Here is a 14,591-nt window from a genome sequence, read left to right as displayed (position 1 = left end):
GCATGCATTATTTGGTGTTTTACGTTGTACACGGAGGATATTTTTGCAGAATTCTGCGTGCAGAGTCTCAATTTGGTGTTTGTCCCATTTTGTGAAGTCTTGGTTGGTGAGCGGACCCCAGACCTCACAACCATAAAGGGCAATGGGCTCTATGACTGATTCAAGTATTTTTAGCCAAATCCTAATTGGTATGTTGACATTTATGTTTCTTTTGATGGCATAGAATGCCCTTCTTGCCTTGTCTCTCAGATCGTTCACAGCTTTGTGGAAGTTACCTGTGGCGCTGATGTTTAGGCCAAGGTATGTATAGTTTTTTGTGTGCTCTAGGGCAACAGTGTCTAGATGGAATTTGTATTTGTGGTCCTGGTGACTGGACCTTTTTTGGAACACCATTATTTTGGTCTTACTGAGATTTACTGTCAGGGCCCAGGTCTGACAGAATCTGTGCATAAGATCTAGGTGCTGCTGTAGGCCCTCCTTGGTTGGTGACAGAAGCACCAGATCATCAGCAAACAGCAGACATTTGACTTCGGATTCTAGCAGGGGGAGGCCGGGTGCTGCAGACTTTTCTAGTGTCCATGCCAATTCGTTGATATATATGTTGAAGAGGGTGGGGCTTAAGCTGCATCCCTGTCTAACCCCACGACCCTGTGTGAAGAAATGTGTGTGTTTTTTGCCAATTTTAACCGCACACTTGTTGTTTGTGTACATGGATTTTATAATGTCGTATGTTTTACCCCCAACACCACTTTCCATCTGTTTGTATAGCAGACCCTCATGTCAAATTGAGTCGAAGGCTTTTTTGAAATCAACAAAGCATGAGAAGACTTTGCCTTTGTTTTGGTTTGTTTGGTTGTCAATTAGGGTGTGCAGGGTGAATACATGGTCTGTTGTACGGTAATTTGGTAAAAAGCCAATTTGACATTTGCTCAGTACATTGTTTTCATTGAGGAAATGTACAAGTCTGTTGTTAATAATAATGCAGAGGATTTTCCCAAGGTTACTGTTGACGCACATTCCACGGTAGTTATTGGGGTCAAATTTGTCTCCACTTTTGTGGATTGGGGTGATCAGTCCTTGGTTCCAAATATTGGGGAAGATGCCAGAGCTAAGTATGATGTTAAAGAGTTTTAGTATAGCCAATTGGAATTTGTTGTCTGTATATTTGATCATTTCATTGAGGATACCATCAACACCACAGGCCTTTTTGGGTTGGAGGGTTTTTATTTTGTCCTGTAACTCATTCAATGTAATTGGAGAATCCAGTGGGTTCTGGTAGTCTTTAATAGTTGATTCTAAGATCTGTATTTGATCATGTATATGTTTTTGCTCTTTATTCTTTGTTATAGAGCCAAAAAGATTGGAGAAGTGGTTTACCCATACATCTCCATTTTGGATAGATAATTCTTCGTGTTGTTGTTTGTTTAGTGTTTTCCAATTTTCCCAGAAGTGGTTAGAGTCTATGGATTCTTCAATTACATTGAGCTGATTTCTGACATGCTGTTCCTTCTTTTTCCGTAGTGTATTTGTGTATTGTTTTAGTGATTCACCATAGTGAAGGCGTAGACTCAGGTTTTCCGGGTCTCTATGTTTTTGGTTGGACAGGTTTCTCAATTTCTTTCTTAGATTTTTGCATTCTTCATCAAACCATTTGTCATTATTGTTAATTTTCTTCGGTTTTCTATTTGAGATTTTTAGATTTGATAGGGAAGCTGAGAGGTCAAATATACTGTTAAGATTTTCTACTGCCAAGTTTACACCTTCACTATTACAGTGGAATGCTTTACCCAGGAAATTGTCTAAAAGGGATTGAATTGGTTGTTGCCTAATTGTTTTTTGGTAGGTTTCCAAACTGCATTCCTTCCATCTATAGCATTTCTTAATGTTACTCAGTTCCTTTGGCTTTGATGCCTCATGATTGAGTATTGCTCTGTTTAAGTAGACTGTGATTTTGCTGTGGTCTGATAGGGGTGTCAGTGGGCTGACTGTGAACGCTCTGAGAGATTCTGGGTTGAGGTCAGTGATAAAGTAGTCTACAGTACTACTGCCAAGAGATGAGCTATAGGTGTACCTACCATAGGAGTCCCCTCGAAGCCTACCGTTGACTATGTACATACCCAGCGTGCGACAGAGCTGCAGGAGTTGTGACGCGTTTTTGTTGGTTATGTTGTCATAGTTGTGCCTAGGGGGGCATATGTGGGAGGGGATGCTGTCACCTCCAGGCAGATGTTTGTCCCCCTGTGTGCTGAGGGTGTCAGGTTCAGTTTCTGTTTGTTATTAAAAAATAATCACGGTTTTCGATTTATTTTTTGCCATGAAATGCATTGTGAGTTGAATGTATTAACGACACAGAATAATACAATTAATAAGTCTCATGATGGTAGTGACTGTCTACTACTGCTTATCACTTATTCACATTACTTTAATAAAATACTTGTTTTAAAACATTTATTTCATTCCAAGTCATCTCATCTCTATAGAGCTGCTGTCTAACAAAATCACAATTTTAGTAGTTCTTCAAAGGTAATAGGGAATGCTTTTATGACTGCTGAATACCAACTATTAATCACTTAGATCATGTATTTTAAGGCTTGCGAAGCAACTGCTTTCTATCTCCCTCGAATTGTATATTCTCTTTCATTTTTTTTCCTTAGGGGGTCAAGTGTGATTCATCATTTCATAGTGTGATTCCACTGCTCCAGAGTCCAATGGAGGCGAGCTTTACACCATTCCAGCCAACGCTTGGCATTGCACATGGTGATCTTAGGCTTGTTCGGCTGCTCGGCAATGGAACCCGTTTCATGAAGCTCCCGACAAACAGTTATTGTGCTGATGTTGCTTCCAGAAGCAGTTTGGAACTCTGTAGTGGTGTTGCAACCAAGGACAACGATTTTTACGCGCTTCAAGCACTCGGTGGTACCGTTCTGTGAGCTTGTGGCCTACCACTTCGCGGCTGAGCCGTTGTTGCTCCTAGACGTTTCCACTTCACAATAACAGCATTTACAGTTGTCTCGGGGCAGTTCTTGCAGGGCAGACATTTGACGAACTGACTTGTTGGAAAGGTGGCGTCCTATGACGGTGCCACGTTGAAAGTCACTGAGCTCTTCAGTAAGACCATTCTGCTGCCAATGTTTGTCTATGGAGATTGCATGGCTGTCAGCAACGGGTGTGTCTGAAATAGCCGAATCCACTAATTTGAAGGGGTGCCCACATACGTGTGTATGTATACAAAAATACAGATGGTAGGCTTTATGTAGCCTATTAAAATATGTATTTTTTTCCCACTCGCAACTCCCCAAAACCTCCCCAATTTGAGAACCCCTGCGCTAGCTCACCCGACCTGAGCGTGTTTGCTGCTCCTATCAGAGAGCTGTATGAGTTTCACTAGCCAATCCATGGAGAGATTGTTACAAAACCTGGCCAGATAATTTCAAGTCATCAGTCTCAAGTCGAGTCTTGAGGCTCCAAGTTCAAGTCAAGTCTCCAGTTACTTTATATCACGTCGACTCTCAAGTCAGCAAATTTGTGACTTGAGTCCAAGTCATCCGACTCGAGTCTACACTGCTGTTTGTGGTCCAACTCCGTACAGTAACTGAGGATATGTGTTTGTGCCTTATTTTATAGATATAGCATTTTATTGATATTGGGGTAGTTTGTACAGTATTCCATTATGCCAAGAGGTCCCGTTAGAAACATTTCTTGAATGATGACCAATTCATCAGTGATGTTAGGTTCAAAGCCCAGTTTGGTTAATAACCCATGTTAGTATATTGGCTTGGTATTGTAGCTACTAAGAGATCAGTAACCCTTGGTTTGGTGACTTGGAGGATGGTACATTGTGCATACCAGGGATTGACATTAAAGTCTGAAAGGCTTTATGCCACCGGGCATGTCAGGAGTGTTTTAAAAAAAATTTAAAAATTGTTTTGGTTGCCCGAAGATTATCACTTGCCCGAAAATCTAAATGAGCTATTTACACTCAGTTTCATGATGCCTGCCTTTCACCAGTGCACTCACACTGGGGAGGAATCAGAAAAATCACTAACGGAATAATTTTATTTTGGTTCTCAGTAAAAAAAAAAGAGCGATCAACTTGCCCGATTTGACATATATTGTAATATCCATGTAAAATGACCCATGAGACCAACATGTGAAGTTCATAGTAGCATGTCAAATGAAAGCTGTCTATATGTTTGAGAAATTAAGGCATATATACAGGTTTCTACCATTTTCCATCCTAAAAATGTGGAATAAGCTGGTCAAACAGCCGGAAAATAGGTATTTTTAGAAAACATCTACCAGAAAAAGTCTGAAGATATTAGAAATACACCATAATAATGAAGAAAAGACCCCTGGCAACTAATATCAACACTTATATTTCGTTTTGATCAAATTAATTGCCTTCTGTAAGTTTAAGTTTAAAGAAACATGGCCTTGTGCCTTGAGATTCTATTAACCAAAAACCCACTTATTGTATCTTTTAAGATGGTTCCTTATTTCTCTCCCTCATGAGGGAGGGTAACGACATTTCGCAGAAGTAACAAAGTAGACCTATCAATTAGTGTTTTTACTGATATCAATTTTGTTTATGAATTAAGTGTTTTTCAAACTAAATTCTGCTACCAAATCGGTAACAGAATTACTGCAATTGAATTTGCCACAATGAGATTATAGTAGTCAAACCACAGTTGGGTTCACAAGTTTGGACAGCACAGTAGTGGAGTACATTCATGTACTGAACTCTGTACTATGTTGAGCTATACTTTGATGTCCACATTTAACATTTTACATTTAAGTCATTTAGCAGACGCTCTTATCCAGAGCGACTTACAAATTGGTGCGTTCACCTTATGACATCCAGTGGAACAGCCACTTTACAATAGTGCATCTAAATCTTTTAAGGGGGGTGAGAAGGATTACTTTATCCTATCCTAGGTATTCCTGAAAGAGGTGGGGTTTCAGGTGTCTCCGGAAGGTGGTGATTGACTCCGCTGTCCTGGCGTCGTGAGGGAGTTTGTTCCACCATTGGGGGGCCAGAGCAGCGAACAGTTTTGACTGGGCTGCGCGGGAACTGTACTTCCTCAGTGGTAGGGAGGCGAGCAGGCCAGAGGTGGATGAACGCAGTGCCCTTGTTTGGTCCAAACTTGTGAAAAATAGATGTCTATGATTAGTTCAGATTTGTCCGGACCAACCTATTTTTGTCAATAATTGCCATCATTGTAAATAAGAATTTGTTCTTAACTGACTTGCCTAGTTAAATAAATTAAAACATTTTTGAATTACTAGTGTGTAGAATAATACCCACGTATGCAAAGGAGGATATTGCATATTTCTACCTTTTGTGTGTGTACCTATTTAGGATACATTACCATGAAGAGTGACATAATTAAGCATTTCTGTGGAGTACAGATCAGGGACCCATGATTAAATTCCGTTACCGCAATTCCGTTACAAAGTGTAAATCCACTTCTTACTGTAGTTAAATAACCAAAATGGATTTATTTTCAAATTTAATGTGTCATGTCACAGCTGACGCCCCATTTCTTTCTGCAAACATCGTTGAATCTTAATTCGGAGCGTATTCTGAGATTTCAATGTTTGTTTGGCATACATTTTTTGAGTCTCACTGTAATTTGGTTACCATGGTATTGCCTTAATGCCATAAATTGTCTGTCTTTCACGTAAACAATAGGGAGGAACCCGAAAGATCAGGCTACTGGAATTCTTTGCAGTTTGGATGTTTTCACGATTTTGTCGTTTTATCACCTGCCCAATGGGTCAACCTCAGAGCAGGCTCAATTTACGTGACTGCTCAGTTCAATTTCCCCAGGCAGTAGGCCAACCCTTAATGTCAATCACTGCATACCATCTATTTGCAAGTCAGGCAAACTCACCAGAATTGAGAATTCTCATCCATAGTTGATAATGTGCCCATTCTCTCTTTTTGTGTTTTTACAGGGTCACAACCATGACAGTTGCCATGGCCACGGGGGTCACTCGCATGTGCCTGCGGTGCATGGCTTCGGGGATCACGGCAGTAGGATGGCACACGGATTCATGCCTGCTTTCCATGGCCAGTTTGGCCCAAGAGCTGGCCAGATGATAGACCCCACTCAGCAGCCCAAGAAACGTTCGCATATGGATGACAGCAGCAGCTGGGACATTGTCAAGGCAACACAGTAAGATTCACCTCTGTTGCTTCATACGAAGCCCTATTAATGGCCACACATTACAATTGTTGTGCTCCCAGCTCCATACCTCAGGTCAGAATTAGTGCACTTTATGGGTAATAGATTTTCATTTGAAATCCCCCTCTGGAGATCCATAAAGCAGTAGGGATCAGATTGTTATGCTTACTACTTTGCCTTCAGGCTAAATGGCAATTCTGAGGACTGAATAGCTTTCAGGGATGTGAACACGTCACTCTTCCAGCGATATTCATCCACGTGAATCCGTAAAATTTGGGCGGTGGGGTGGCGCGCACAAACAGATCTTCTCCCTGTGTGATCACTACCTTCTCTGGTGGTTGTGTCATCACGCACTCCACGCAACAAACGTGTTTCCTTACCGGGAATTTTGGAATGCAACCTGTATTCGAAATGATGCATACAGTTATGTATGTTTCAATAGCGCAAATTACACACAAGTTATTAACGTTAGCTACCTGATATTAGCTATCTAGCTGACTTTAGCTAGCTAACTACGTTAGCATTTAAGTTGGCAAACTAACATTACCACCCGCTTGCCTCAGCTAACTTCATTTTTCCTCAGTTTACTTCACATCTGTGTAATAACCGACAGAACCCTTATATGCATTGGTCCAAGATGGCGTAGCAGTAAGTCGTCCTGTCGTGTCCCCTGTAGATATCTTTTTCGTTTTTTTACGTATTTTTCTTCGCATATCTCTTTAAAAACTTTTTGCTAAACCTAAGCTTCCAAATACTCTCCTGCAACCCGCCTCACCCAATGTAGCTATTTTTCCTAAAGTATTTATATTTACTTCGGAACCCCTCAACTGAAGCTCAACTGAAGCTAACCACTAGCCATGCTAGCGGTCTTCAGCTAACCGGTCATCAGCTAACCTTCAGCCCGGAAAGCTCTCGCTTTCGCTCTCGCCAGTTCGAACAACGTGACTCTAACCAGAGCATAACGGACCTATTTACCAGAGCATAACGGACCTATTTATTTTTTCATCCCCGGATTCTTCCCCGGATTCCTCCCCGGATTCCCACCGCAAATGGAACATTTTTCAGCTGGATCTTCACAACTAGCTATCTACGAACTGTTAGCTTGCTAGCACAGGCCTGCTAACCGTCTGCATCGCCGCGTCCCAAACACCCATATTTACTTTCTATCTCTTTTGATTTTTAATTTGTTTATACCTTCCGGGAACCTTTCTCACCCAATGTGATACGGAATCACTATTCTTTTAATTTTTTAGAACACACTCAAGAACCTCCAGAAGCTAACCAGCTAACTAACTAGCTACAAGCTATTTAGTCATTGTTAGTTTTTTTTTTTTACCTGGATAACACTCGCCAGTCCAGCTTCCCTGCCCCATCCACCACTGCCCCCTGGACACTGATCTCTTGGCCACATAGCTGATGCACGCTGGACTGTCCATTAATCACGGTACTCCATTCTGCTTGTTTGTTTTATCTGTTGGCCCCAGCAACGCCATTTTACCTGCTGTTGTCGTGCCAGCTGATTAGCTGTTGTTGTCTAACCTACTGTTTTAGCTAGCTTTCCCAATTAAACACCTGTGATTACTGTATGCCTCGCTGTATGTCTCTCTCAAATGTCTATGCCTTGTATACTGTTGTTCAGGTTAGTTATCATTGTTTTAGTTCACAATGGAGCCCCTAGTTCCACTCTTCATACCCCTGATAACTCCTTTGTCCCACCTCCCACACATGCGGTGACCTCACCCATTACAACCAGCACATCCAGAGATACAACCTCTCTCATCATCACCCGGGGCCTGGGCTTACCTCCGCTGTACCCGCACCCCACCATACCCCTGTCTGCGCATTATGCCCTGAATATATTCTACCATGCCCAGAAACCTGCTCCTCTTATTCTCTGTCCCCAACGCTCTAGGCGACCAGTTTTGATAGCCTTTAGCCGCACCCTCATACTACTCCTTCTCTGTTCCGCGGGTGATGTGGAGGTAAACCCAGGCCCTGCATGTCCCCAGGCACCCTCATTTGTTGACTTCTGTGATCGAAAAAAGCCTTGGTTTCATGCATGTCAACATCAGAAGCCTCCTCCCTAAGTTTGTTTTACTCACTGCTTTAGCACACTCTGCTAACCCTGATGTCCTTGCTGTGTCTGAATCCTGGCTCAGGAAGGCCACCAAAAATTCAGAGATTTCCATACCCAACTATAACATCTTCCGTCAAGATAGAACTGCCAAAGGGGGAGGAGTTAGCCTGCAAAGTAATGTCATACTTTCCAGGTCCATACCCAAACAGTTCGAACTACTAATTTTGAAAATTACTCTCTCCAGAAATAAGTCTCTCACTGTTGCCGCCTGCTACCGACCCCCCTCAGCTCCCAGCTGTGCCCTGGACACCATTTGTGAATTGATCGCCCCCCATCTAGCTTCAGAGTTTGTTCTGTTAAGTGACCTAAACTGGGATATGCTTAACACCCCGGCAGTCCTACAATCTAAGCTAGATGCCCTCCATCTCACACAAATCATCAAGGAACCCACCAGGTACAACCCTAACTCTGTAAACAAGGGCACCCTCATAGACGTCATCCTGACCAACTGGCCCTCCAAATACACCTCCGCTGTCTTCAACCAGGATCTCAGCGATCACTGCCTCATTGCCTGTATCCGCTACGGAGCCGCAGTCAAACGACCACCCCTCATCACTGTCAAACGCTCCCTAAAACACTTCTGTGAGCAGGCCTTCCTAATCGACCTGGCCCGGGTATCCTGGAAGGACATTGACCTCATCCTGTCAGTTGAGGATGCCTGGTCATTCTTTAAAAGTAACTTCCTCTCCATTTTAGATAAGCATGCTCCATTCAAAAAATGCAGAACCAAGAACAGATACAGCCCTTGGTTCACTCCAGACCTGACTGCCCTCGACCAGCACAAAAACATCCTGTGGCGGACTGCAATAGCATCGAATAGTCCCCGTGATATGCAACTGTTCAGGGAAGTCAGGAACCAATACACGCAGTCAGTCAGGAAAGCTAAGGCCAGCTTCTTCAGGCAGAAGTTTGCATCCTGTAGCTCCAACTCCAAAAAGTTCTGGGACACTGTGAAGTCCATCGAGAACAAGAGCACTTCCTCCCAGCTGCCCACTGCACTGAGGCTAGGTAACACGGTCACCACCGATAAATCCATGATTATCGAAAACTTCAATAAGCATTTCTCAACGGCTGGCCATGCCTTCCGCCTGGCTTCTCCAACCTCGGCCAACAGCTCCGCCCCCCCCCGCAGCTCCTCGCCCAAGCCTCTCCAGGTTCTCCTTTACCCAAATCCAGATAGCAGATGTTCTGAAAGAGCTCCAAAACCTGGACCCGTACAAATCAGCTGGGCTTGACAATCTGGACCCTCTATTTCTGAAATTATCCGCCGCCATTGTCGCAACCCCTATTACCAGCCTGTTCAACCTCTCTTTCATATCGTCCGAGATCCCCAAGGATTGGAAAGCTGCCGCAGTCATCCCCCTCTTCAAAGGGGGAGACACCCTGGACCCAAACTGTTACATCCATTCTGCCCTGCCTATCTAAGGTCTTCGAAAGCCAAGTCAACAAACAGGTCACTGACCATCTCGAATTCCACCGTACCTTCTCCGCTGTGCAATCTGGTTTCCGAGCCGGTCACGGGTGCACCTCAGCCACACTCAAGGTACTAAACGATATCATAACCGCCACCGATAAAAGACAGTACTGTGCAGCCGTCTTCATCGACCTTGCCAAGGCCTTCGACTCTGTCAATCACCATATTCTTATCGGCAGAATCAGTAGCCTCGGTTTTTCGGATGACTGCCTTGCCTGGTTCACCAATTACTTTGCAGACAGAGTTCAGTGTGTCAAATCGGAGGGCATGCTGTCCGGTCCTCTGGCAGTCTCTATGGGGGTGCCACAGGGTTAAATTCTCGGGGCGACTCTTTTCTCTGTATATATCAATGATGTTGCTCTTGCTGCGGGCGATTCCCTGATCCACCTCTACGCAGACGACACCATTATATATACTTTCGGCCCGTCATTGGACACTGTGCTATCTAACCTCCAAACGAGCTTCAATGCCATACAACACTCCTTCCGTGGCCTCCAACTGCTCTTAAACGCTAGTAAAACCAAATGCATGCTTTTCAACCGATCGCTGCCTGCACCCGCATGCCCGACTAGCATCACCACCCTGGATGGTTCCGACCTTGAATATGTGGACATCTATAAGTACCTAGGTGTCTGGCTAGACTGTAAACTCTCCTTCCAGACTCATATCAAACATCTCCAATCGAAAATCAAATCAACAGTCTGCTTTCTATTCCGCAACAAAGCATCCTTCACTCACGCCGCCAAGCTTACCCTAGTAAAACTGACTATCCTACCGATCCTCAACTTCGGCGATGTCATCTACAAAATGGCTTCCAACACTCTACTCAGCAAACTGGATGCAGTCTATCACAGTGCCATCCGTTTTGTCACTAAAGCACCTTATACCACCCACCACTGCGACTTGTATGCTCTAGTCGGCTGGCCCTCGCTACATATTCGTCGCCAGACCCACTGGCTCCAGGTCATCTACAAGTCCATGCTAGGTAAAGCTCCGCCTTATCTCAGTTCACTGGTCACAATGGCAACACCCATCCGTAGCACGTGCTCCAGCAGGTGTATCTCATTGATCATCCCTAAAGCCAACACCTCATTTGGCCGCCTTTCGTTCCAGTACTCTGTTGCCTGTGACTGGAACGAATTGCAAAAATCGCTGAAGTTGGAGACTTTATCTCCCTCACCAACTTCAAACATCAGCTATCTGAGCAGCTAACCGATCGCTGCAGCTGTACATAGTCTATTGGTAAATAGCCCACCCATTTTCACCTACCTCATCCCCATACTGTTTTATTTACTTTTATGCTCTTTTGCATACCTGTACATGACCATCTGATCATTTATCACTCCAGTGTTAATCTGCAAAATTGTAATTATTCGCCTACCTCATGCCTTTTGCACACATTGTATATAGACTCCCCCTTTTTTTTTTTTTTTTTTCTCTACTGTGTTATTGACTTGTTAATTGTTTACTCCATGTGTAACTCTGTGTTGTCTGTTCACACTGCTATGCTTGATCTTGGCCAGGTCGCAGTTGCAAATGAGAACTTGTTCTCAACTAGCCTACCTGGTTAAATAAAGGTAAAATAAAAATTGGAGGAAGCGCGGGATTAACTATGGGGAAATCCATTTTTAATTCAATCATTTTTTTACAGCATAATTTTTTGTTTTTTTATTTAAAACATAACTTACCATACATGTTTGCCCATGGAAGAAGTGGTCAGAAACAGACTTTTTAGCCCTGAATGCCAAAACATTCCGGAGATCAAGGTGCTCAAAGTTGACCCATTTTGCATACCATGAGACATCCATGTCTTCGTCACTGGAAAATATAGTCTGATTATAATTTAAGTCTACAAACAGGGCTGTCATTATTTTAAAATAAATGACCCAAAAAATTAACAATTGTGCCATTAACCTTAAGATAAATTATATAAAAATGTGTGAACATGCGTAAACACCTCATCTGAGGTTTGTGTGTTGTGTGTTGAGACGCATGCTCTTGAATACAGGGTGGGTGTCATTTCAATCATTAACGGTTTCCATTAACTTGTGCAGTGCACATTTTTTTTGTTGTTGACATTTAGAAAGCTCGCATAGATGTGATGAATGGAAATGCACCCTAGCAGGAAATTGACTGTGTTGATTAAAACAGTTGACCGTAATTTCTTCACACCTACAAAAGAACAACGCTATTTTGCAAAAACCTACAATGTTGAATAAAAATGGAGTGGTTGAAGTGTTTCCATGACTCATTTAGGCAAATTACGCGTTAATAAATTGGCGACAGCCTGCATGCCCTCCCATCTACAGTGCCTTCAGAAAGTATTCATACCCCTTGACTTTTAAAAAACATTTTTGGGGTTACAGCCTGAATTTAAAATGAATTACATTGAGATGTTTTGTCACTGGCCTACACACAATACCCCATAATGTCAGTGGTATTGTCTTTTTATAATTTTGTGCAAATTAATAACAAATGAAAAACAAAGGTCTTGATTCAGTATTCAACCCCTTTTGTTATGGCAAGCCTAAATAAGCGCAGGAGTAAAAAAAAATGTGCTTAACAAATATATAATGTTTTGTCACATGCGCCGAAGGTGTCTGGTAACATGACCGAATACAAACAGTGCAGCTATTCCCTCCGCAAGGCTATCAAACAAGCTAAGCGTCAGTACAGAGACAAAGTAGAATCTCAATTCAACGGCTCAGACACGAGGCATGTGGCAGGGTCTACAGTCAATCACGGACTACAGGAAGAAATCCAGCCCAGTCACGGACCAGGATGTCTTGCTCCCAGGCAGACTAAATAACTTTTTTGCCCGCTTTGAGGACAATACAGTGCCACTGACACGGCCTGCAACGAAAACATGCGGTCTCTCCTTCACTGCAGCCGAGGTGAGTAAGACATTTAAACGTGTTAACCCTCGCAAGGCTGCAGGCCCAGACGGCATCCCCAGCCGCGCCCTCAGAGCATGCGCAGACCAGCTGGCCGGTGTGTTTACGGACATATTCAATCAATCCCTATACCAGTCTGCTGTTCCCACATGCTTCAAGAGGGCCACCATTGTTCCTGTTCCCAAGAAAGCTAAGGTAACTGAGCTAAACGACTACCGCCCTACCTGACACCCTAGACCCACTCCAATTTGCTTACCGCCCAAATAGGTCCACAGACGATGCAATCTCAACCACACTGCACACTGCCCTAACCCATCTGGACAAGAGGAATACCTATGTGAGAATGCTGTTCATCGACTACAGCTCGGCATTCAACACCATAGTACCCTCCAAGCTCGTCATTAAGCTCGAGACCCTGGGTCTCGACCCCGCCCTGTGCAACTGGGTACTAGACTTCCTGACGGGCCGCCCCCAGGTGGTGAGGGTAGGCAACAACATCTCCTCCCCGCTGATCCTCAACACTGGGGCCCCACAGGGGTGCGTTCTGAGCCCTCTCCTGTACTCCCTGTTCACCCACGACTGCGTGGCCACGCACGCCTCCAACTCAATCATCAAGTTTGCGGACGACACAACAGTGGTAGGCTTGATTACCAACAACGACGAGACGGCCTACAGGGAGGAGGTGAGGGCCCTCTGAGTATGGTGTCAGGAAAATAACCTCACACTCAACGTCAACAAAACTAAGGAGATGATTTTGGACTTCAGGAAACAGTAGAGGGAACACCCCCCTATCCACATCGATGGAACAGTAGTGGAGAGGGTAGCAAGTTTTAAGTTCCTCGGCATACACATCACAGACAAACTGAATTGGTACACTCACACAGACCGCATCGTGAAGAAGGCGCAGCAGCGCCTCTTCAACCTCAGGAGGCTGAAGAAATTCGGCTTGTCACCAAAAGCACTCACAAACTTCTACAGATGCACAATCGAGAGCATCCTGGCGGGCTGTATCACCGCCTGGTACGTCAACTGCTCCGGCCTCAACCGTAAGGCTCTCCAGAGGGTAGTGAGGTCTGCACAACGCATCACCGGGGGCAAACTACCTGCCCTCCAGGACACCTACACCACCCGATGTTACAGGAAGGCCATAAAGATCATCAAGGACATCAACCACCCGAGCCACTGCCTGTTCACCCCGCTATCATCCAGAAGGCGAGGTCAGTACAGGTGCATCAAAGCTGGGACCGAGAGACTGAAAAACAGCTTCTATCTCAAGGCCATCAGACTGTTAAAAAGCCACCACTAACATTGAGTGGCTGCTGCCAACACACTGACACTGACTCAACTCCAGCCACTTTAATAATGGGAATTGATGGGAAATTATGTAAATATATCACTAGCCACTTTAAACAATGCTACCTTATATAATGTTACTTACCCTACATTATTACATCATTGCTATGCAGACGATACACAATTAATCTTCTCCTTTCCCCCTTCTGATGACCAGGTGGCGAATCGCATCTCTGCATGTCTGGCAGACATATCAGTGTGGATGACGGATCACCACCTCAAGCTGAACCTCGGCAAGACGGAGCTGCTCTTCCTCCCGGGGAAGGACTGCCCGTTCCATGATCTCGCCATCACGGTTGACAACTCCATTGTGTCCTCCTCCCAGAGCGCTAAGAACCTTGGCGTGATCCTGGACAACACCCTGTCGTTCTCAACTAACATCAAGGCGGTGGCCCGTTCTTGTAGGTTCATGCTCTACAACATCCGCAGAGTACGACCCTGCCTCACACAGGAAGCGGCGCAGGTCCTAATCCAGGCACTTGTCATCTCCCGTCTGGATTACTGCAACTCGCTGTTGGCTGGGCTCCCTGCCTGTGCCATTAAAC

The 14,591-nt window shown here is 44.3% G+C and overlaps 1 protein-coding gene across 3 annotated transcripts in view; it reads left to right on the top strand.

The window, feature by feature from the left end:
• The window catches only part of LOC115113463 (putative palmitoyltransferase ZDHHC13), a 41,514-nt gene that overhangs the window by 5,099 nt on the left and 21,824 nt on the right, over positions 1 to 14,591 (top strand). For all 3 annotated transcript variants that reach the window (XM_065012963.1, XM_065012965.1, XM_065012964.1), the window contains one exon: positions 5,959 to 6,179. In XM_065012963.1, the coding sequence (XP_064869035.1) occupies positions 5,959 to 6,179 (221 nt within the window). The remainder of the gene's footprint in view (positions 1 to 5,958; positions 6,180 to 14,591) is intronic.

The sequence above is a fragment of the Oncorhynchus nerka genome, linkage group LG28 (assembly GCF_034236695.1).
Source record: "Oncorhynchus nerka isolate Pitt River linkage group LG28, Oner_Uvic_2.0, whole genome shotgun sequence".
NCBI classification, from domain to species: domain Eukaryota; kingdom Metazoa; phylum Chordata; class Actinopteri; order Salmoniformes; family Salmonidae; genus Oncorhynchus; species Oncorhynchus nerka.
Note: the sequence above shows the minus strand (reverse complement) of the source record. Positions and strands in the feature narration are given on the sequence as shown.